Source organism: Pseudorca crassidens, chromosome 14 (assembly GCF_039906515.1).
Source record: "Pseudorca crassidens isolate mPseCra1 chromosome 14, mPseCra1.hap1, whole genome shotgun sequence".
Lineage (NCBI taxonomy): Eukaryota > Metazoa > Chordata > Mammalia > Artiodactyla > Delphinidae > Pseudorca > Pseudorca crassidens.
This window is the reverse complement of record NC_090309.1, coordinates 25,986,619-26,009,357: the sequence shown is the minus strand read 5'-3', so window position 1 is coordinate 26,009,357 and position 22,739 is coordinate 25,986,619. Positions and strand designations below refer to the sequence as shown.

General features: G+C 54.4%; 3 protein-coding genes across 4 annotated transcripts; 1 reads left to right on the top strand and 2 right to left on the bottom strand.

The window, feature by feature from the left end:
• The first annotated feature begins 122 nt into the window (after positions 1 to 122).
• On the top strand, positions 123 to 6,753 carry TTC31 (tetratricopeptide repeat domain 31). The gene is given in 10 exon segments (XM_067704609.1): positions 123 to 289; positions 3,752 to 3,980; positions 4,116 to 4,219; positions 4,636 to 4,885; positions 4,993 to 5,182; positions 5,500 to 5,547; positions 5,623 to 5,716; positions 5,810 to 5,951; positions 6,166 to 6,267; positions 6,454 to 6,753. Coding segments are annotated over 10 exon segments (1,626 nt in total).
• Positions 6,754 to 10,867: 4,114 nt separating this feature from the next.
• Positions 10,868 to 12,695, bottom strand: LBX2 (ladybird homeobox 2). Its single transcript, XM_067704599.1, has 2 exons — positions 12,428 to 12,695; positions 10,868 to 11,412 (listed from the first exon to the last, which is right to left on the bottom strand). Exons 1-2 carry the CDS (start codon positions 12,630 to 12,632, stop codon positions 11,027 to 11,029), a joined length of 591 nt encoding a protein of 196 aa, XP_067560700.1. The 5' UTR covers positions 12,633 to 12,695; the 3' UTR covers positions 10,868 to 11,026.
• Positions 12,696 to 18,313: 5,618 nt separating this feature from the next.
• On the bottom strand, positions 18,314 to 20,633 carry PCGF1 (polycomb group ring finger 1). 2 transcript variants are annotated; one of them, XM_067704598.1, is made up of 9 exons: positions 20,478 to 20,633; positions 19,953 to 20,058; positions 19,643 to 19,795; positions 19,417 to 19,488; positions 19,185 to 19,290; positions 18,965 to 18,998; positions 18,780 to 18,866; positions 18,567 to 18,647; positions 18,314 to 18,463 (listed from the first exon to the last, which is right to left on the bottom strand). In XM_067704598.1, the coding sequence occupies exons 1-9, from the start codon at positions 20,568 to 20,570 to the stop codon at positions 18,416 to 18,418; spliced, it is 780 nt and encodes a 259-aa protein (XP_067560699.1). In that variant the 5' UTR covers positions 20,571 to 20,633; the 3' UTR covers positions 18,314 to 18,415. The 2 variants fall into 2 exon arrangements, with proteins under 2 accessions (XP_067560699.1, XP_067560698.1); XM_067704597.1 differs by lacking the exon at positions 18,314 to 18,463 and having other exon boundaries at positions 18,470 to 18,647.
• Between the last annotated feature and the right edge of the window lie 2,106 nt (positions 20,634 to 22,739).

Sequence of the window (22,739 nt, the reverse complement as noted above, 5' to 3'; positions counted from 1 at the left end):
CAGCTTGTCCGGAACGAAGCTAACGATTCCCACCTCCCCGTACTGCCCAACGCCTGCCGTAGCCGGGGCTCCGCCCCATCCCCGGAGCCGTCGTCTCCGGCCCGGGAGCCGCCGGGACCGTCATGCACTCTCTCGCGCTCCGTAAGCGGAGGCTTCTGCCCCCAACAAAGATGGCTGCCTACTCTGTCCTACTCTGCCCTTCGGCCGGTGTCGAATGCCACTTTCACTTTCGGGTCACTGTTGACGGCGATGGCACCGATTCCGAAGACTGTGGGGCTGGTCAAGCTAGGTAAGCAGGTGAGACAAGACCGGAGGGGGTCCAGGAAGACTGGGGCAGCCCCAATTAGATCTGTTTTCAGTAGGATTTTGTGCTTCACGTGATGGGCAGAGGGCTCCAGCTCACCTACCCCGAGGCCCCCAGACGCGCCGCCGCCTTCCTTTCCTATAGTCTGTCCTCTGCGGCCCGGCTGCCCGCTGGGGGGTCGCTGCTGTCCCCAAACTCTGCAAGGAATTCGGTCTCTTGGAGATCCAGGGGTTAGGACTCCGCGCTTTCACTGCCGAGGGTAGGGATCAGTACCTGGTCTGGGAACTAAGATTCCGCAAGCCTCGCGGCGCGGCCAAAAAAACAAAAAACATAACTCTTAGCCGCTCTTCGGCCCGTTCCCTTTACAGTCACGCCTCTTTTCAACCTTCCGTGTTGAGCCCTGCCCGTCCCGGCCCGGCGCCGCGCGGGGCTGCACCAGGGCTTTGGAAGAGGCGTAACTGTGTGCCCTACTGCCAAGAAACACAACGCAAGTGGAGGGGGCGGGGACGACTCAACGGTGATAAATGCTTGAAGTGGGCAGGATCGGGCAGACGAGGGTCTCTTAGTTGAGGATTGGGGAGTGGGTAGGAGTTGCTTGGGGAAAGATATTATGAACAGAGGGAACAGTGTGAGCAAAGACACTAAAGCAAGGAAACGTTAAGAGTACGTCACTGAAGTGAGACCTTAGTTATGGGTTTGAGAGAAGAGGCGAGCAAGAGGGCAGCAAGTGGTTTGAACGTCCTGGTCTGGCACATGGATTTGGATGTCCTGAAGGAGGTGGTAGGGTTATAGAGGGAGGGAGAGGATCAGATTTGGGAGCACTGGAAAGCTATACTTCCAACTGCTACCTGGTTATCTCTAAAACCAAACTCAACAAGTCCAGAAGTTAATTCATCATCTTTGCAAATTTGTTGCGTTTTCTCTCATCTTAATCTTGGTTAATAACACAAACTTCCATCCAGTTGCTTAATTCAGAAATCTGAGAATCATTCTACATATTCTTCCCCTTTTCTTTACCTCACCTGTGTAGTCAGTCACAAAATCTACTTCTGAAGTGTCTCTTCTATCAAATCCATTATTTCCATTCCTACTTCTGCTGCCACTACCTTAGTTCAAGAACTCAATCTTTCTGGCCTGAACAGTTCTAATGACCTGCTAACTAAACATTTCACCCCTAGACTCATCTCTTTCCCCAGTACAATTTCATTTGAGCATTTCGCTTCCCAGATTAGATCCACTTCCACCACCAACAGGACAAAGTGCAAACTCACTGGATCACACAGTGTTCTTCAGGCACAGCTCCTGGCTGCATCTCTATTACAATAGCCTCCTCACCCATCTGTCTGCCTTTGCTCATTCAGCACACACCTTACTGAGCACCAACTATGTACTGAACACTGTTTTAGGCACTGGGAAGAAAGCAGTAAACCAAACAGACAAAAATTCCTATGGTCAGTGAATTAGCAGTGTCTAGTGGGGGCAGCCACTCAACAAATAAATGATATAGTATGTCAAATATGAGAAGTGCAAAGAAAAGTAAAGCAAGAAGGAGGATAGCGAACACTGAATGGAACTGAGAGGTTTTGCTTTTTAAAGGGAGTGGTCAGAGAAGTCCTCCCTCAGAAGATTTAAGCAGGGATCTGAAGGGGATGAAGGAGTGAGCCATTCACTGCGGAAAGAGCATTCCAAGCAGATGAAATAACAAACACAAAAGCCCTGAAATGGGAGCACACTTGGTGTATTGTAGGAACTTCAAAGGAGACCACTGCAGTTGGAGGAGGGCAAGAGGGTAGGAGATGATTTCATGAAGAGATTTGGTGGTCAGATCATGTGTGGCCAGGTAGTGAATTAAGAGAGTAGTATAGACCGTGTTTTGAGGAGAGATAGAAGGTCAAGGCAGTCCTTTTTTTGTTTTGTTTTGTTTTGTTTTTTTGCGGTACGCGGTCCTCTCAGTGTTGTGGCCTCTCCCGTTGCGGAGCACAGGCTCCAGACGCGCAGGCTCAGCGGCCATGGCTCACGGGCCCAGCCGCTCCGCGGCATGTGGGATCTTCCCGGATCGGGGCACGAACCCATGTGCCCTTCATCGGCAGGCGGACTCTCAACCACTGTGCCACTAGGGAAGCCCTTTTTGTTTGTTTTTAAAGATGGCTTACACTAACTAAGGAAACAATCCTCATTAGAACCACAGAATGTACAGGCCAAGCCTTGAAGAGTCTTGCCTCATTTTGTGAATGAGGAAGCTGAGGTCCAGAGAGGTTAAATGACTTGTCCAAAATCAAACAGCCCAGTAGTGGCAGAGCCAGAACTAAGATGCAAGCAGCTGTGCTCCAGGACAGTGTTCTCTCCGGTTCTATGCTACCTGGCTAATTAAGAGAGCAATAAAAAGCAATGAATAATAAGGTTTTAAATTATATAACATAGGCTATGTTAATGCAGCTTGGTTGAGTGAGGGCAGAGATAACTGGAAACGAAAGGGTCTGGGAAGGCTTTGTGGGGAGATGGAATTTGAACTCTTGAAGGTGAGGCAAGTTGTGAGAAAGAAGCTCAGAGCCAGGAGGGATTTGAGGACAGCTGGGGGAAGACCCCAAGGCTGGAAGAAGCCTGGTGGCAGAGGGAGGACAGCGGCTAAGTAGGAGAGGATTGCAAGGGAAAACTGGAAAGGTCAGCCAGGGAGCTTTTTGGAAGGCTCCAAATCCCAGGCTAGACTCAATCCTGCCTGTGGCCCTGGCAGTGGGAGATTACTGGAAAATTCTGAGTAGGGGCGTAATTGCTGAGAGCTTGGTTTGGGGGAAAAACAGATAAAGTGCCGGGGAGAGGCCAGCCAGGAACTGTGGCACTCATTTAGGCGTTGAGGTAGCTCCAGGGTGGACTATATGGGGGTGTTCATATTCAAGGATATAGCAGGGGACACCGCTGGAAGAGCAGGTAAGAGGGCTCCATTTCAGGGGCATCAGTGTGGCTGACCTAATGGCAGGATGTCAGAGAAGCCTGGACTGAATGCCACCCTCAGCTCTTGGGAAGGCAGGTGATACATGTGAAAGTCAGGAGCAGCATGTTTTGAGGTGCTGAGCAGGGAGAGGTCGGCCAGTAAGGTTTTCCAGGCTGGGTGGCTGGTTACTGGTTGCCGCGGTGGAGCGGTCAACCCAGCCAAGCTCCTTGCTGTCTCCCAGAGTTCCCCACAACACCAACCTAATGTCCCCTCCCCACCCCCTCCCAAGACATAGTGGATTTTTTTCGACGGCTTGTGGAGAATGATCCCCAGGGCCTGCGTCGGATCCGTGTGGGTGGGAGCGGCAGGCGGCTGCAGCTGTGGCACCGTGGTGGGGAGTGCAGGGGCCGGGCCCAGGGATTAAGGCTGGTACCCTGGTTGGGGGTGGGGGGGGCTGGCTTTCAGATGCTCCTCTCTCTCACGTTCTTCCTTTCCCTTCTCTTTCTCCCTCCTGACAGACTCCCTCCGGACCATTTCTGTTATGAGGGGGAAACTACTGGACAGAATGACAAGGCCAAGGAGGCTGAGAGACTGGGCACCTCCTGTGGTCTCCAAAAGTCCTTCCTATACCCTCCACGAGGGTCTAAGCCCTGCCCTCAAAGCCCTTCTGCCTCAGCATCCTGCCTCAGTGACTCAGACAACCTGCTTCAGGTGGCCATGCCGCAGAGGCTCCTGCTGACTGAAGAGGTGAGACTCTAGTTCTCCCAGTCTCCAGATTCCCATGTCTATATTCTCTCCTAATCTGGAGCTTTCAAGATTCGTTCATACTGCTTACCTCCCTTTCACTTTCTCTTTTCCTGCCACCTGCCCTTCCTCTTCCAGGAAGCCAACCGCCTGGCTGAGGAGCTGGTGTCCGAGCAGGAGCGCATGAAACGGAAAGCAGAGAAGAAACGACTCAAAAAGAAGGGAGCTGGAGGGCAGAAGGAGTAGGGGCCCAGAGGGACTTGGGGGAGGGAAGAAGAGAGAACTCTAGATGGCCAGGGGCCCCCACGGGGCTCAGGGACTGGAGGGTCTCCTGGAGGCCATTTGGTGCCATGGTTCTAGAGTCACACTATGCTGTCTGGGCTGGAATCTGCCTCCTTACTATGACCCCTCTGCCTGATGACCGTCTTACCTGCTTTTTCACCTGTAAAATGAGGATGACAACAAAACCTACCTCATAGAGCTGCAAGGATTAAATGAGATAGTGTATGCAAAGCTCTTAGTACGGTACCATATATATTGTCCACATGAAGAACTGGTCTCAGGATACAACTTGTGTGTGTGTGTGTGTGTGCGCGCGCGGGTGTTTAAGTATAGTGCTCAAAATACATCTTCCTCTTCCTCGTCATTGTCATTAGAGCGTCATGACAAAAGGATCGGAAGCGAAGGGAGCGTTTGGAGCAGGATGGCGGGGAGTCCAATGTGAATGTCTACAGGCAGGTACCAAGAGCACCAGGTACCAGGAGGGGGGGCTGGAAAAGCAAGCAATCCCAACACTGCACCTATTCACCTTCCTGCCTCACCTTCCAGGCTGAGGCATTGCAGATGGGGATGAGAGCCCCCCGTCCAGCTCTGGGAACCCAGCTCAGGGACAGTGTTGCGAGGAAGGGGTAAGAGCCCCCTTCCTTCCCTTTACGGTCTCTGCCCACCCTCTCCTCCTACTACTCTAGGACATACCTCATCCCTGCCCCTCCTTAACTTTCCTTTCTGCTCACAGGACTCACTGGATCTATCTAGTACCTTTGTGTCTCTGGCTTTGTGCAAGGTTGTGGATTGGCCCCCCAGTGCCTGCAGAGAAAAGGGACTGAGTCAGGAGCCCCAAGGCAGGAGCTTGGGTCCCCAAGAGAAGATGAGTTAGGAGGAAGGAAGCACTCCAAAAGAAGAGAGCTCCAGGCAGAGTCATAAGGCAGAGATGAGGAGGGCAGAAGAACCTCAGCTGGAACCAGTGGAAGGGGTGCCAGAGGGCTCTGGGAAGTTATGCAATCTAAGGGTAGAGGGCAGTGATCAGTAGAAGGAGTTCTCTGGCCCTAGGATTAAAAGACCTGGGATCCAGCTCCATCACTGTCACCCTGACCCAGGGTAGTTTCCTCTGCAAGAAAGTAGAGCTGATGCCATCTTGCAGACCTGTCACGAGGATTACATGAGTTGCCTGACACAAACTGTTTAAACAAAGGAGAAGGATTTGGGAAGGCTGAGGCCTTGAGTCCTGCTTGACTTTGCTTCCCATCTCTAGAACTGCTGGCAGCTGCCTTACAACAGAGCCAGGAGTGAGATTCTTTCTCTCTCCTTCCTCACCCATCCCTCCCTGCGATAGCCCCATCTGAACCTTCCTACCCTCTCTCCTCCCCAGAGTTTGGTACCAGCTTTGCCCAAAATGGTTTCCACTACAAGGCCGTGGTCCTCTTCACCCAGGCCTCGAAGCTCAACCCCTGGGACCACCGGTAGGTGGGGGGGTTGGCCTCTATGCTGGGATGTCAGGGCAAGGCCGGGTGCCGAGGGAGGACCTGGACTTTTGGCCACTTTGTCTTTATCAGGTTATTTGGAAATCACTCATTCTGCCATGAACAGCCGGGTCAGCCGGTGTGGGCCCTGGCTGATGCCCAGGTAGCCCTTACTTTGTAGCCTGGCTGGCCCTGGGGCCTCTTTCACCTGGGCAAAGGCTTGATGGGACTGCAGGTAATGGGTCTGAGGTTGGAAGCTGAAGAGGAATTTGAGTGGGATCGGGTGGGGATCAGGTCTACATTGACATTTTCTAGTTAAGCTACTACCACAATGTCACAATGTTAGTGGTACTCGGAACTGGAGCCAGTTTGGGAAAGGGGGCAGTTTTAAGTTCCCTTACCCCACTGACGCCTAAACTTTCCTCTTTCTCGTTCCTCTGGGACCGAAGCGTTTCGAAGAGGCAGCTGCTGTGTTCCAGGAGACTCTGAGAGGCGGATCCTAGCCTGACGCAGTCTGGGAGCTCCACTCCTGCCTTCTACAACTCGCTCTGGTAAAGGGACCGACCCACTCTCATGCTGAGGGGGAAACAGAGAGAACTGGCCGGGATTGCAACACCAAATGCTGCTGCTTTCTGCCTCAGGCAAATAAGGGGGATGGGCAGGAATGCATGGGATGAGGGGGGCACAGGCAGCACTGCTGGAAGGAGTATCAGGTGCCCCTCCCTCTTCTCTCTCAGCAGGACCAGCGAGGAGGAAGCCCTGGGCCGCCTTTGTCAACTGGATTCCCCTATGCATTTCCCCATGTTGAGCTGGGGCCTTCAGGTCTCCTTTCCCTCAGTTGCCCTGGAAGCACTGCTCCGAGGGCCCCTGGCCTTCTCTCTCCACCCTTGCATTATCCCCCACATCACCTGAGCCCCTCCAGCTGGTCCCTCCCCCATACTCAGAGCAGAAGACCCTGTCCTCTCCATTTCCAGGACTCCTCAAAGGGCTGGGGCATCCTGGGACTTGGGCCCCAGCACCTACCTCACACCAGATGAAGGAGGACCTGTCCCTAATAAGGCAAGGCCATGTGTGCATCCCACAGGGATGAAGGACACTGTGTGGTAGCAGTTCACTGCACATTTTGAGACCTGTACTCTAATACCACGGTTGGGAACATCCCTGGCAGTCATGCCTCTTGCCACAGAGACCTTCTGATGAGAGAAAGGAGCCCTACATCCACTGAAATAGGCTTTCTTTGGTTCTTAAGCAGATGGCTTCTTCTGGGAGCAGTAAGGAAAAATAAAATCTCCCAAGGCTCAAGAAGGGATCTGTACAAAAGTTCAGGTTTTCAGACTATAACAGACCTGGCAGTGGGGGCATTTGAGGCTTGCCCTGCTTCTTGGCCCTGGGGGACTCACTCACCGGCCAGATCTCTGCTCAGGATGGGGTCACAGTAATGAATAAGGCCCAAGTCTTGCCCTTCAGATTGACAGATGCTCACTTCTTCCTAATCCCAGTTCTTGCCCGGTTTTCTCAAGCCTGAGCTCCTCATGCCCTGTTTCCTGTCCACACTTCCATGCATATTCTGACCTCTCCTTTGCCCAGTGGTCTGATGCTCACCTCCTCCCACTGCTAGAAGATTCACCAAGGGTTTGTATTTACCAGCTTACCAGCTTCTGCCTGGAGCTGGCAGAGCCCATACATCTCCACGTACCTGTACTGCTGGCTCCCCCACTGGTGGGGCCTTAGCAGGAACCCAGGCTTCTGCTACTTTGGTCATGGTCTTTCTCCACTCCAGCACTGGGCATTGTAACCAGCCTTTGCCCCATGTGAATTTACATACTTTTTTCCACCCAGGGTCACTGCCCCTAAAGAAGGCTAAAATCCTCTACTTTCTGTATAAGAATCATGACCTCCTTCTGGTTTCTCCTCTAAGATCCTGGCAGCTGCTCCTGGCTGGTTCCTCCCTAGCTCTGCCTGGGACTCTCAGCTCATTTAAATATGGATCTGCAGGGGACTTTTAGGCCTCCAGAATGCCTTTCCTAGAGGAACCATTTATCAGGATGAATGACTCTTGCTGCCCTATGGGTCTTATTCAACACCATTTGCACCTAGAGATAGGAGATGCTGAAGCACCTCTTTATTTAAGGCTGTCCCAAATTCTTTTATTGTTTATGGTTTCAGGACGCTTAAATACTGTATGACAGATTGAAGTCTGCCATTACCAGTTGGGTCACCTTCGGCAGATTTCTTAACACCTGTGCTTCAGTTTCCTCATCTGTAAAATGTGGGCAATCCCTACCTCACAGGTCTGTTGTGAGGGCTGAAAGAGAAAGTGTGAGAACCTACCTACCGAAAGCCTGGTACATAATGGGTGTTAAATAAACTGATTTTTATCTGCAATTGTCCTACATATTCATGATTCCAACACTGGGAAGAGGAGTATGAGTGAATTGCTGCTTATTTCACAAAATACAGAGTTTGTGGGACTGTGGTTCTCAAAGTGTGGTCCCTGGGCCACCAGCATCAGTGTCACCTGGGAATTTTTCACAAATACAAATTCTCAGGCCCCCTCTAGACCTTCTAAATCAGAAGCTGAAAGAGTGGGCCCAACAGTTTGTGTTTCAATAAGCCCTCCCGGTGATCCTGAGGCACCTGACGTTTGGGAAGCTCTGCTCTAGGACCTAGCAGAGGAGACACCCATCCAGGAGGCCATTTTGGTGGGACAGGTTTGAGTTTTGTTTATCCAAGACTTGATCATAAGAGGTGGTAGCACTGGGCTAGAATTTAGGAAGCCCTAAGTAGCAGAGGGTTATGGCTCAGAGCCAGTTAACTTGACTGAACCCTACCTTCCTGACTAGAATTATTTGCCCTGGGAGTGCTTTGCTCATGCCCGGCTGGCCGGGGGGTGGGGTTCGGGAGAGGTAGTTGTGTTTGTTTAAGGGGTGATTATATCACAGTGCCTCCATACCAGGCCTGCTCATGTGGCCCTCTTGTCCTGGACTGGGGCTAGGAAGGTGGGACTTACATGCTTTGGGGACTCCACTAGGGCTCCTGGCCCCTCAAAGAAGGGCCACCCACCACTACTGTATGGCGTCTTTGCTTTCAGGCTGAGCTGCTCCTTGCTCTTCCAGCCCCTCAAAGAAATGTCCCCGCCCCAGTACCTCTTAGACTGTCCTGGACTCGAATCTTTCCCAAGAGCCATAGGACTCCTGACACCTTGCCTCCACTTTGTCCCACACTCACACTGCTGACTGGTAGGGTTCTGACCCAGCAGCCTGAGGTCTGAGTCCCCAAGGCTGGAAAGCAGAATAACCAAACATCCTGGTTTTCCTGGGACTGAGGGATTTCCAAGGCTGTGGAGCTTTCAGTGGTAAAACTGGGAAAGCCCTGGGCAAACAGGAATGAATTAGTCACCCCAATCTAAAGGTTCCAGAGAGGCAGTCTTTAGAAGGGGATGAAGGGAATACAGATGGAGCCCTGAACAGGAACCAGGGGAGGTATGTGTGTGTTGTATATGTGTACTGTAGAGGCAACACAGGTGCAAAGAATACTTTTTGTATATAATAGGTGACAGATTCTTAGCTCTGTACTAGTAGTCATTATCTGTTCCTGTCAATGATGTCATTTTCCTTCCAGTGGCCCAGGGTTTCAAGGTTGTCTTTGACTCCTCCAATCTTTGGTCACTGGAGAAATTACACTGATTCCTGTTTCATAACAACCTTCCTCCCGACTCCAAGTCTGGCCCTGAATTCTCTCTGCTCTTACTTTTTGCAGTGGCCAGAGCTACACTCCTTCATCAGGTCTGCGCCAGTCACCCTGCACATGCAGCCAGATGCACCTGCCCTAAACATTGCTCTTATACCTCTCCTCCCTAAAACCTCCAAGAACCATGACCTGCTCTGTCTACAGTACAATGCCTAAATTCCTACCTTTGGCTCTTCCCTCTCTCTGCTCTGTGAACACTTCTTTCGGTTAGTAGTCCCAGCCCCCACTTACAAGGTTCACGACATGATCATGGGCTTCTGTGATTTCATTCTCCTTATCCTTACAATGAAATTAAAGTCTCATCTCATGGGATTTATTGTAAAGATTAATCCATGCAAAGCATTTGGAACTGTGTCTGAAAATGCCAGGTTCCTTTCTGCCTTCCAGCCTCGTTCACTTCCCTGAAATATCCTTTTCTGGGACTTCTACCTGCAGCTGAGGCCCTAGCTGACACATACCCCTCCCCCACCCCCAGCGCTGGGTGGATTATTCCCAGAGCATCCTGAGGGTGGGATTGTGGCACCTGAGCATGGGAAGGTCTGGGGAGGGAGGAAGGACTGATGAGGAGGGACTCCTAAAGATGAACAGGGATGACCAGGCATGGGGGAAGACTTGCATCACGGGGAGTGTTCCTTTTCCCTCCCCATCACATGCAGGAGGATGATTCATTACCAGCGTTAGAAATTAATCTCAGAAATATCTGTTGGAGGAGGTGGGCTGGGCTCTCTACCCTGCAAGCAGCTACTCTAAGCTCTGCCTCAGCAAGTAGGACCAATCCTTCCCACCCTCCCGCCACCACCATCATCCTGGTGGTGACATTTTCCGCCCAAGTGCGGGGTGGGATGGAGGTCCCAGAAGCAGGGGTATGTCCCCTCTCCCAGAGCTCATCACTTTGCCTGTGTCTCAGTGTAGGATTCTCTCTGTGGGGGCGAGGAGAAGGGTCAGGACTCTATTAACAAATGACCTCAGGGTGGGGAAAAAGGAGAGTCAGGCAGGACGCTGTCACTCTGGGGCCAGTCTATTAGTTAGGTGCAAGGTCTCCCAGGTGGCAGCTGATCAAACGCCGGGTGGAGACCTGGAACTAAGGCGGCCAGTAGAGGAGGAGTACGCGCCCGCAGCTACCAGAGTCCCATGCCCTTCCCCTCATCCCGCAGTATCCAGAGCATAGAGCTGACCAGCACCAGCTCTGAAGGCTGGTTGGATGCCTGGGTCCACATCCTGACCTAGGGGTTGTTCTTTTGTAAAATGGGCATAATTATATCACCTACCTTATAGGGTTGCTTGAGGGTTAAAGGAAACATCGGATTTAAAGCGCTCAGCACGGTGCCAAGCACGGAATCTTCGCAATAATCAGCAGATTTTGCTCTTACTGCGGGGAGCGTCAGGATTGAGGCGTGCTGCGGCGGAGTCTCAACTTTATTCTCAACAATTGGGAAAGGTGGGCGTCTGGACTGTGAGCCGGAAGGGGCCCGGGTCGACACCCTCCCTTTACCCCGGAACCCAGACAGGACGCGGAGGCGCGGAGTCCAGGGCCCCAGAGCCCTAGAGGTAGCTTTGCCTTCAATCTTCCACCTGTATCTCCTCGTCTGACAATCGGGGCCCAGAGTCAGGCCGGGCGGGGCCCGGGCAGAGGCCTGGGGCGCCGTCAGGCAGCGCGAGGCGGCACTGGATTTCGGGGGACAGCGAGCGCAGCGAGGCCAGGTCGGCGCGCATCTCCTCCACGTCGCGCTTGAGCTTGGCTCGCCGGTTCTGGAACCACGTGACGACCTGCGCGTTAGCCAAGCCGAGCCTCGCCGCCAGCCCGTCTCGCTCGGACGGTGCCAGGTACTTCTGGAAGACAAAGCGCCGCTCCAGCTCCAGCACCTGCTGCGCGGTGAACGCCGTGCGTGACTTCCGCCGTCTGCGGCCGGCCCGGCCAGGGCCCAGCGCGCCTGGGGCCGCGCGGCCTGCGGGGACAGGGCGGGGGTCAGCCTTCTTCTAGCTTGCGGGAATCAGGCTTCGGTCCGGGAGGAAAAGCGGGGGTGGGGTCAAGCCAGCGAGGGGGGCGTTGGTGCGGAGCGAAAAGACGGACGGGAGCCAGAACCGCCGCCCCTTCCCGAACTTTGCGAGGGGGGAGGGTGGTATTTCAGCCCGGGAGTGGGGCACAAAGTGGAACCGGCCACTGGGGTACTGGAGGCAGGAGGCTGAGGGTATCTTGCGGGGACCGGGGAGTGGGAGGAGGGCGGGACAAGCCAGAGAACTGGTGCACGGTCAGGCGGTCTAGGGCGGGGCCTTTGAGGCCTTCCGGAGCCCCTGGTGGAGCGGGCTTGCAGGTCTGGGCCAGCACCAGAGGCAGGGGCCGACCATGGTCAGAGTAGGGGCATTCAGCTGGAATGGTGAGTGCAAGAGAACCTGCACCGTGCCCTTCTTTAAACTCGTGGGTGTTGGGCACTCTCGGCTTATTCTTTTTGGGTGACACGGGCGCCCCCTCCTCGAGCCCAAAAGGGAGAGAGTGGGGGTACAAAGGGCGAGGAAAGGCGGAGTCCAGAGTCCCGCGGCCCTTGAGGCTCCAAGGAACTTCTGCTCCTTGCTCCCTCTCGAGAGGAGAGCGGCTTGGAGCGGAGCTCGGTCACCCGCCTCCCTGCACTTTCTGCGCCGCCCTTGCCCTAGCTCACTCATTTACAGCCTCCGGGCCAGGCCTTTTGTCTCCTCTCTGGCCTTTCTCTGTCGCGATTGCCCCGCACAGTTCTCGACAGACTGGCCCTTCCCCTCGGCGCTGGCGGCCTCCAGGAGCGGGCGCGGAGCCTGGGAACTAACGGAGGGGAGGGGAGAAGAGGGAGAGGCAAGCCCCAGCACGTGGGCTGAGGGCAGGGTGCGGATTAGGGTGGCGGCCAGGGTGAACGAAGGTTCGAGACCGGGAACCTGGAGGAAAGAAATGGGGAGAAGGCCAAGTCACAGTGAGCGACCTCGCCGGCGCTATACCTTCAGAGGGCTGCGGAGCGTGCCCGTCAAGTACGCGGAAAGTTTTACTAGTCAGCTCCTCCAGCGCGCACAGCGGCGACGTGGGACCTTGGTTCGACTCTGGAAGCTGCGACGCAGAGGGTCCTCGGGGAACCATGTGCGGGCCTAGGATGTCTGCGATGCTGAAGGGTGTCCGGGGTGTCCGGGGCTCGGATCCCGAGCTCATGGCCAGCCGGGCTGTGGCGGTCCCGCCGCCCGCCGCGCTCGGCTCCGCAGCTGCCTGGGCCCCAGCGCGGCTCCCGATCTGGGCCCCCAGCCTCGGACCCGCCCCCCGCGCTGGGCCCGAGCCTCGAGTGCCCCTCCTCCTGCGCCCCCACCCCCCAACCCGGCCGGGTCCGCGGTGGGTCTGGAGCTGGTAGACGTTCCGGCAGCGGTATTTCTACAGGGTGGGGAGGTGTGGAGAGAAACCGGAGGAACAACCCGCCAGGCCGGGCCGCAGGGCTGCTCTGCGCTGCCGGACGCGGCGCAGTGCACACTCGGGCTGGACCCTTCCTGGGCGGCCCCCAGATTCTGTATACCACAGACTCCCCGCCTAGCCGCAGCTCTGGCTCATAAACTCGTCGGCAATAAAATTGCTTTCCCTGGCCCCAACGGCTGGGGAGTTGCAAAATTCCGAAAAGGGAGAGCAGAACTGGCAGTGGTAGGATACCCAGTCTCACCTAGTAAGGACCTCTGTCTCCTGACCTGGCCCCCTCGTTCCGCCCCATCCCTGCGGAACGCTCTTAAAGAGGTCGGGCGGCTGGAAGTTATTAGCGCGGTGCTGGGGGCTGGGGGACTTGCAACTTGGAAGGACCTGGCCAGGCAGAGCGATTGTAACCGGGAATACTGGGGATGCCATGGGGAAGCAAGTGCAGGTGAGTGGACTCTGCCGGCTCTCTGGCTGGACCCAAGGCTGTCCCGCTAGGGCTCAGAGGCCCTGAGGAAGTCAAAACACATGGAGAAGGGGCCGGAGACCTGGGCCTCAGGAGAGAGGACACAGCAAACCAGAGCTAGTGTTACTGCCCAGGAGGGGTCTTTGCCAGTGAAGCCTGGGCTTCCCGGTTACTCTTTCCATCTATCAGTCGATCTGTCTTTGTTTTCTTATTAAGCTCCTGTAGTTGGAGTAGAGGTCCTTCAGCCTGGAGAGGCCCAGAAACCACCCAGCATCTACAACAGTGGAGGCGGCCACTGGTCACTGCCCAGGAGCGTCAGGGTCACTCGCTATAGAAGAGTGACTTGAAGGGCAGACTTCATATACCCAACCAGATCCTGGGACAGAACCCCTACCAACCCAGGGGCAAATTCTAAGACCTGGGATATTCATTCCTATCTTATCTGGGTTCTGTCTTTCTCACTTCTCTCCCACAGCTAGTCCTGGGCTTATACCACAGCCCTCCTTTGTAGGAAGAAGACAACTCTGGGATAGCACTGCTCACCAGTGGAGGCCCAACAGGGCAAGAGTTTTGTTCACGTCTCACATCCCAGAGGCAGAGAAGCCCCACCACTCCTGAGGAACTCACCACTCCTAAGGAACTCGCTGCTATGATCTCTTCTGTTTTTTTCAAACAGTGCCATGAAGAAGTGGACAAGTCCCTCCTGGACTGTGCATTATGTCACCTTCTCTGTAGACTTCTGTACCTCCGACCGTTTGTGCAGTGATACTCTGAGTCCACCTGTCTATTCTCTGGGGCAAGTGGAGCCTGCAGTTGGGGTGCCCTGAACAGAGCTTGGGAGATCCAAGACACCTGGGTCAAAGACTCCTTGACAAGGACAGGAAAACACTTTGATAATGGGGGTCAGGGAACCTCATGTAACCTGAGGCAGTGACATAGCCCACACCCAACAAAGGGTATTCTTGGTAAAGGGCTCCCTCCCAAGTCACCCCCCATCCCCTAAGACTCACACAGACACTCACATAGTACCTTCATGGCAGCCTAAACAATAAACTCAGCCCAGTGGGCCACTGTTGGATCAGAGAGCAGACGGTGGAAAGCTGAGATGCCAGGACCTTGTTAATTGGTTATTAATGGTGGCAGGTGGAGGAGGGCCAGGAGAGATCCTCTTAGCTGGAGGCCTCAGCCCTCTGAACCATCCTGGGGGTTTCCCTTAATCTGCAATTAAAGAAGGTCTCAGGAGGCTGCAGGAACTGCCTAGCCTATGTCCCAGGCCTGTCACCAAACAGACACTCCAGCCTTCACTCATGCATCTTCTTATGTAGCTTTTATGTCATCTCTTCTGCTCTCAATTACTCCTGTGTGTCAGTGTGGGGCTCTCCTGAAGGGCCTTTGCTTTCCTCCCCTTCTGTCTCTCCAACATTTTCCCCCTTGCAACCGGGCTTAGGAATGGGGTTGGACAATGGGGTTGGGCAGTCCCCAGATGTGGGTTTGGGGGAGGAGAGGGAAGGAGAGACTAGTAAAGGGAAGAGGCCACTTACAGCAGAGCCCAGCTAAGGTCATCTCAGCAGCCAGGGACTTGTCCAGACAATTGTGGGGCCACAGGAGGGGACTTTTCCCAGCAAAGCCCCTGGAACCTGAGCTGGGGAGAAACCAGATCCTCCGAGGGGGGTAGGAGGAAGGGAATGATTAATGAGGGAGATTAAGAGATTAAACCTGGGTCCTGGGCTGAGGAGCAGGGCGCTTAGCTGTCTCATAGGCTTCCCCCAACCCCAGCTTGGCAGTGCTGCTGCTTTCCAGTGCACCTCTTCCCACCATACCTCCCACCCCCATGGTCCAGCCCTCTCTGACTTGGGTCCTCCCCAGAGCCATCCAAAGACGTGAGCATACATTGCTGCCTGCCACCCCCCCTTCTGCAACAGACTCTCCCCATTGTCCCTTCAGACATTTGGGGGTCCTCTGCTCCCTCCTCTAGCAGAGATCCCCTCTTTCTCACTTTCCCTCCAGAAGGCACCTCCATTCCCACTTAAGGGTGCCTTCTCACCCACCCCCAACACCCTCTTTCAGAATTCCCTTTCCTCATCACCCCCCATCTTATTTCACATTCCCTGACACTGCACCTCTGGCCCACCTTGCCCTCCTCAGCCTCTCAGCTTGCAGATTCCTCTACCCAGGCCTGCCCCAGGTGTACCCCCTCTTCTTGGCATCCATATCTGCTCAACAAATGACCTTCAGTCCCCTGGATTTCCCACCCCACGCATTTCTCTGAATTCTGTGAGTGTAAAGGGGGGCGGAATCCCCAGAATAACCTCCTTGGGTTGGTGGACGGCCGAGGACAGTCCCAAGAGATGTGCTTGTCCTCCCCCCCCCCCCAGGGGAAATCCCTTAACCAGAGTGAGAGGGAAGTGGGCATTTTAGAGAAGAAACTCCAGGCAGAGGAGCTGGGGTGGGGAGTCCATACATCTCACACACTTCTGGGTTGGTTTTCTCTTTCAGAAAACGTTAATGCAGATATAACCGATTCAGACATAAATTTTAGTTTTCTCACTTCTAGGGCCTCAGGTCTGTGAGTTCTTTTAGGCCTTTACGCTGGCTCACAAAAAGCTCTGTGCAATTGCCACCAAGCTGGGAGTGTGCAGGCTGGGGTGCGGGAGCGGCGGGATGCTCAGACACTCCCCCACACCCCTACACTGGTGTACCCCTTGGGACCCATTGTTCCAGGGAAGTCCCTTTTCCCTACCTCCTCACCCCCGCCCACCCCCAAGTCCTGGGAGAGACTGGCCAGGCTGAGAGAGACGGGTCCTCCTCTGTGCCAAAGGCCAGAGCAAATCTTGGTGCCCCCTCCCTCAGGTGAGTGTGGACCACGAAAGGGGTTTGGTGAGAAAGGGCATGAGGGGCAAGGGCGAGCTTGGCCCTGCAGGTGAGGACCGACGCCTCCACCCGGGCGCCCCGCGAGGTCCCGGGCGCCTGAGGGCGGGCTGCGTGCTGGGAAGGCCCTGCGGCCGCTTCTCTGAGCACGGCGCCGGCGTTCTAGGTCACCAAGCCCAAGAGAACCGTGGGCTTGATTTGCCCGCTGTGGCGCAGATCGAGACCCGAGTGACCCCGAGGGTCGGGATCTGCGTGGGGCAGGCCGGGGAGGGAAGTAATGGACCCACAGATGGAGGGAGAACGGCGCGGTTGCCCGCAGCGGGTCTGCATCAGCCACTTCGGGAGACGCACGGCGGCAGCAGCTACCGCCACCACTGCCACCCCGGCTGACAGACAACAAAAAAGGCCCCACTGAGCTGGGGACGAGGAGGGGAGCCGCGCCAACCCAGATCCAGGCCTGAGCGCCTTCTGCTGCTTCTTGGCCGCTAGCCATGTGTCATCAAAGGCCTCATCCCAAGGCTTGGTTCTCAGGTCTCCCGTCTCCAGCAGCCTTATCTTCTGACTGGGCCTGCTAGATGTCAAGCTGCCGCCAAGCCCCTACTGGACTCCTCTGTAGGGGCGTTTCCATTCTCCTTACCTCCACTACCGCCCCCCGCCCCGCCCCCGGAAATGCCCTTTCACACACAAATGCCTTGAGAACAGTCTAAGTGCTGCGTGCTTGAGTGGGCCTGGGAGTACCCAAGCTTAAATTCAGGGAGAAGAGAATGGGGAACCCTGGGATAGATATAATTCATCAGAAACCTCCAGATACATGCTGGTATAGAGGCAGGCCAAAGACACTGAAAAAAGCCCTGATTCTAGCTGAGGGAAGGTTTTCTGTAGGAGGTGACACTTAGGCTTTCAAGGACAGCTGGTGGGGGTGGGGGGTGGGGGTTGGCGCGTTCCAGGCCTGAGGCCTGAAACATGTGAGGCTCGGGAATCTTGGAGATGGTGCCAGGAAGGAACTGGGCCTGGGCCAGTGGCCCTGCAGTGTCCCTACCCTGGTCCCTGCTGCCTGCCCAGAGGTCACCAGGGGTTCTGCCTTGCTGTCTGCAGTCTCTCCACATGTGCCTTTCTCTTGGCCTACAAGCTTCATCCATGGGGAGGGAAGCCCACGCCTACTGTGCCCTGGGAGAGAGCTCAGGTTTTTGCCCCTGAGTCTCTGGCTCTTTTAGCCAGTTCAGGCCACCTTCACTATGGCCCTCCCCTGAGCCCTCTGCCACCCAATCTCCATCTGGGGAAGCTCAGGCACCTTCAGCCCTCACAAGCTATACCCAATGAGCCCCTTGAATTCATGAGTCAGACTTTGGCCAGCGCCAGATTTAGGCTTTAAAATAAGGTTTAACATTTATGCTGCCTATGCCATCCAGTTTGTCCCAGATTCCACAGCAGCCCATTAGCTTCCTTCAGGAGCTCCTTGCTTTGGCCTCCAGTCCCCTCCTCTGTTACTGTCTGGCTCAAACAGACAAGGAATGCTTGCTGAATTACTCAGTGGAGTTCTCGCCTTGTTGCTTCCCTCTTGTTCCTAAAAAGTGCCTCTCCTGAGCACCAGTTCCCTCTTTTCAACTACCCTCTCCACACCCTGGCTTCACCTAGCCCAGGTCCCTGAAGGCCCACTGAATCTCATATGGACAGCGAGGTTTCCAGCTGTGACTATCCCCATGTGTTCTTGCATCCCACTTTTTTTAAGGCTCCTCCCATAGTGCAATTCTTTGTATTTTCTTTCAAATATCACTCTTCTTCAGTCCTGCAGTGGCCACTGTCAAACCCTAGCCCCATTCTCACCACTATTGAATTAGGATACCTCCAACTCAGGCCTTCATTATATGTGGCAACATTCAAGGACGGTGAGAGCTCCCCTTCCCTTCACCAAAAAGAGCTGGTATGAATGACCTGGTTTCACTTAGGTCACCTTCAGAGTTTTACATATGTAGGGTCCTCTACTGCTTTCCTTTGGCAATTCACTGAGGGAACACCAACATAGAGAGGCCCTCCTTCTTGATGAAACTCAAGAGGGAAGCAGGACACAAGACAAAGCATGAGTGTGTGGCAGGAAAAAAAGGAAAAATTTGCTTTCTTTAAAATTTTTATTTCAAAAAATAAAGCCAAGGTTAATTTCACATAAATATCTGGGGAGGGAAGGGCAGAGGGATAGGTGGGGGCTTGGCCCCTACCTCCTCTTCTCTTTCACACTGTATTGTAAAAGCAAAGGGGATGGCTAAGGAGAGAATAAAGGGAAGAAGCAGTCAGTGGGAACATTCTTACCCAAGAGGCCCCCTCAGTCTGCCCCTGCCCTGGAGACTGCCTTGGCACTGGCTCACCTTGCCGAACCAGCGGGAGAGCCATATCTGCTTCATGGTCATGTGATCAGGGAGAACTTCATTGTCAAAAAGGAGCTGCACCTAGAAGGGAGACAGGGGCACAGTTTCAAGAAGTATCCTCTTGCACAGGTCAAGAACTACCCTGGTCTACCCTATACTCTGTTCCTCCTTTCTTAGCCGCCCTCCCCAAAAAACTTACTATGGGATACTCACATGTTGGGGATTTAGCATCAAGCGGTGACAGAGCACCCTCCGGAGATGGCGAACTTCAGCTCTAACAGAACATCGGACATATTTGTTCTGGGGGTGGGGAGGGAAAGGAAGAGAACAGGTGTGTGAGGGAAGGGCCATGGGGAGGTGAGTCTCCTTAAAGAGGCCCTCCCCTCAGCCCCTCTCACCTGCAGGATGCTTTTATTCTTGTCTTTGCCAGAACTGGGGGGGGGGGGGAAACAGACACAGGTTAGGGAGCTCTATCTTTCCCCTGTCCCTTGCCCAGACCATGATATACTCTCTTCAAGTGAACAGACACTCCCTTACTGCTCGCCCTCTCCCTGAGCCCCTCCCTGCCTCTGGGTCATTGTCACTGTCACTTCAGATAGCCCATGACCTGTCCTTCACCTCAGCCGCTCCAGGCATAGGCTCAGCTGCTCATCATAGCGATAGTAGTGGGCTTTTGAGTGGTCGAAGCTGCTGAAGGGGAGGCCAAGGTTGCTCAGGGCTGGCTCTGAGAAAGACAGAGTAATGAGGAGAGTGGCACATGTTCCATATGCCTTTTTCCCCGGGGAGCAAAACTGGGCAGGAGGAATGCTCTGGGGGTTTTACCTTACCCTCCTGTTACCAAGAGACATACCTTCCCCACTGGGCTGGGTGACCCGGTCCAAGCCTCGGGACTGGTAGAATTCTCGGATCCGTTTCTCTTCACCTAGAAGGGAGTGGAGTACAGGAAGTAAAATATAAGCCCTCCCTCATTCTTTGTCCCTCTAGCTGTCAACCTCTTTACCAAAGCCCTTGTCATCTCAAGCTGTCACCAAGCATCAGTCCTCTAGAGGCCCCTCAAAGTCAGGTTGGTTACTCACTGTCTTGCAAGCCTGGCACTAGCTTGTACACGATGTCCTGCATGACCCGGTCCAGTTTGAGGTTGAGCAGTGGCTGTGTCTCGTGGATCTTGATGTTGCACATGGGGCAGTACTTGCTGGTTTGGAGGTACTTCACAATACAACTCTTGCAGACTGCAAGAAGAGAAAAGCAAACTCTCAGGCCCTCTGGAAATCGGGCTCATGGGCTGGGTGGGTCGCCTGGGTGGTTGGGGCAAGCAGCCTAGAGGCTGGCAGCCGGCTTAGTGGGAAGTGGGGCCTGGAAGAAACAGCCAGGGTCCTGGGCACTCACACGTATGAAGACACTCTGTTATGGTGGTGGCATCCACGAAGTACCCTGCGCACAGGCAACAGACGATGTGCTCATTCAAGTCTTTGATCTTTACTCGGACCTCCTCCTGCGGACACACCCTCCGTCAACGATCACTCTCCCAACCCCAACCCGTGCGCCTTCACAACTTGGAAGTCGCCTCTCATCAGACCCCACGGCCAACACCGCACCCTGCGCCGTCAGCCGATTAGCTCCCGGGGATTGACACTCCCCCTCCGCCCAGCAGAGGGCTCCGCGCACAGCGGGGTCTCCCTCCAAGCCAACTCGCCCCACCTTCCTTTCCCAGGGGAGACTACAAAGAGTGAGCGGCACAATGCGCAGGCGTCCTAGCCTGGAGTTTGGCAACCCGACCGCAATCGCGCAGGCGCATTGGGCACCCTGTCTCTGCGCAGGCGCACTGGCGCCCGGCCAGCCACCGCCCGTCCTGTAGCCGGCCGCAGTTCGCACCGCTAGCCGACCACAGTGGTAACCTTGCCGCCCCTGCACCTCGTTCCGTAGCGGGTCCATCTTGTACACTGACTGGAGCTGGTTCCGAAGCCTCATCGCGATCGCAATCTGGCCCCCCTGAGGAGACGCCATCTTAAAGGCTGATCCCGGCCGGCCACTTCCGGTGCCGCCTGCGGGGCGGGACTTGTCGCCTCGCAACGAAGGCTTAGGTCTTTTCGGATTCGCTGACCCTCTGTAAGGCCCCGCCCATGTCCCTTTCTCGCCGTGTGCTCACCTGAGCCCCACTGGCCCCTCCCCCTCCTCAATCTGTAATTAGGGAGTCGGGGGGTGCCTGGGAAGGGGTCCTATCTCTTTGAGCTCCTGTAGTAATCATCATAATAGACCCGACATGACCTCGGGACTAACTTTTGGAGCCTGCAAAAGACGGCCGCCTTCAACTCCCAAAGGCCCGGCGGTCTCCTCCCGCCACCGCTCAGGGTCGTCGATCTCCTGTGATGATGTCCCTGCTAAAGAAGCCCCTCCAGGGCCCTCTACTTGTGTCGCCCTCCGCGGCTGACGCGTCCGCATTACGGAGCTTCATCCCGATGGTGGGCCTGGTCCCGGCTTCACAGCGGGGATTTCTCGGAGCTTTGCGGAATCTCGTAGAGGGTGGAGGGGAAGGAGGGACCCCCAGGGACTTGGTAGTGATCGTACCCCCGCCCCCACACTCTCCCCTGCCGCCGAGGATGGGGGAGCAGGCCCTGGTTAATGATGATGATTCAATCATCGGCGCCTGCGGAGGCCTGGGACAGACTAATGCAGAGCAGATGCCCAAGAAGGAGGGGAGGACGGCTAGGACACTACCACACATGGACACGCTGGGGCAGCGAACTCCTGCGGTAGCATAGGCCCAGTCCCGTACTTGGGGAGGACGCAGGGGCCCTAGAGCTGGTACACCGACGTCCATAGTTACTTTTTAAAAAGTGGGATTAAAAAAAACAAAAACAAAATAAAGATAAAATTACTGTGGAGTATTAACATCAGGTGCAATTGGAGACTCAAGAAGGGAGAGATACCAGTGGAGACCCCGAAAGACTTTCTGGAGGAATTGGGTCTTTGTGTGGGCACAATTTAGAGATTGGGGGTGGGGTGGGGAAAGGAGTGTGGTGGAAATAGAAAAGAAAGGCAAAGTGGGGGGAACGGAGTGAACGGAGAGGGACTGGACTGAGGCCCAGGTGTAGATCTGAGCGTAGTGATAGAAGAAGCAGAGCCTTGTGGAGTTGGACTTTAGCCTGAGGGCAATAGGGAGCTAAAAGACGTTTTGGAAGAGGGTGAATTATCCTATGAAAGAAACATATTTGTTCATTTATCTTCAGAGTGAATTAGTGGTAAGGAGTTATGAGATTGGTGATATTTTAATCAACTACTTCTCGCTACAGCCACTGCTTACCTCTCTGTTCGAAGACGGCATTATCTCTTCTCTGGATGATTGCAGTGGCTTTTTGCCTGCTTTCCTTGCTTGTACCTTTACCCCTCTTTAGCCTATTCTAAACATAGCAGCTCACAGTGATTCCGGTAAAACATGAATAAAATAAGGATACGTGGGGGCTTCCCTGGTGGCGCGGTGGTTGAGGGTCCGCCTGCCGATGCAGGGGACACAGGTTCGTGCCCTGGTCCGGGAGGATCCCACATGCCGCGGGGCGGCTAGGCCCGTGGGCCATGGCCGCTGAGCCTGCGCGTCTGGAGCCTGTGCTCCGCAACGGGAGAGGCAACGGCAGTGAGAGGCCTGCGTACCGGGGGCGGGGGAAGGATACGTGGAAAGTTTTTTTGAGTTGATGGATGTTTATTATCTTGATTGTGTTGATGGTTTCATGTGTGTATACATGTCAGTGTATCAAATTGTACACTTTAAATATGTACATTTTATTGTATGTCAGTTTTGCCTTAAGAAAGTTGCTTAAAATAAAATTTAAAAATGAGGTTTCTTACTTTTCTGTTTAAAACCTTCCAATAGCTTCTCTTTTCAATTAGAATAAAAGTCCAAGTCTTACAATGGCCTTCAAGGCCTTGCATGGTGTTTCGCAGTCCCTCAGTCTCTCAAGACACACTGGACCCCCTCACCATTTGTTCCACAGATACACCAGGATATACTCTCGTGTCCCCAACTTGAAATGCTCAGATATCCAAATGGCCCTTTTTTTCCTTCAGGTCTTTACTCCATGAGGTCTTCTGTGATCAATCTAGATAAATCATAATCCCCCACTCTTACACTTCTTCTTCCTCCTTCCTTGCTTTAGTTTTCTTCTTAGCATTGTTATTATT

What these genes read in the sequence shown, in the direction of transcription:
- LBX2 (XM_067704599.1), bottom strand. Translation starts at nt 12,632, where the DNA reads ATGAGCTCGGGATCCGAGCCCCGGACACCCCGGACACCCTTCAGCATC. An exon ending in CGCTCCGCAGCCCTCTGAAG is followed by an intron (nt 11,413 to 12,427) that starts GTATAGCGCCGG and finishes CTGTCCCCGCAG; the next exon opens with GCCGCGCGGCCCCAGGCGCG.
- PCGF1 (XM_067704597.1), bottom strand. Translation starts at nt 20,570, where the DNA reads ATGGCGTCTCCTCAGGGGGGCCAGATTGCGATCGCGATGAGGCTTCGG. An exon ending in AGTGCCAGGCTTGCAAGACA is followed by an intron (nt 19,489 to 19,642) that starts GTGAGTAACCAA and finishes ACTCCCTTCTAG; the next exon opens with GTGAAGAGAAACGGATCCGA. An exon ending in AGAATAAAAGCATCCTGCAG is followed by an intron (nt 18,867 to 18,964) that starts GTGAGAGGGGCT and finishes CCCCACCCCCAG; the next exon opens with AACAAATATGTCCGATGTTC.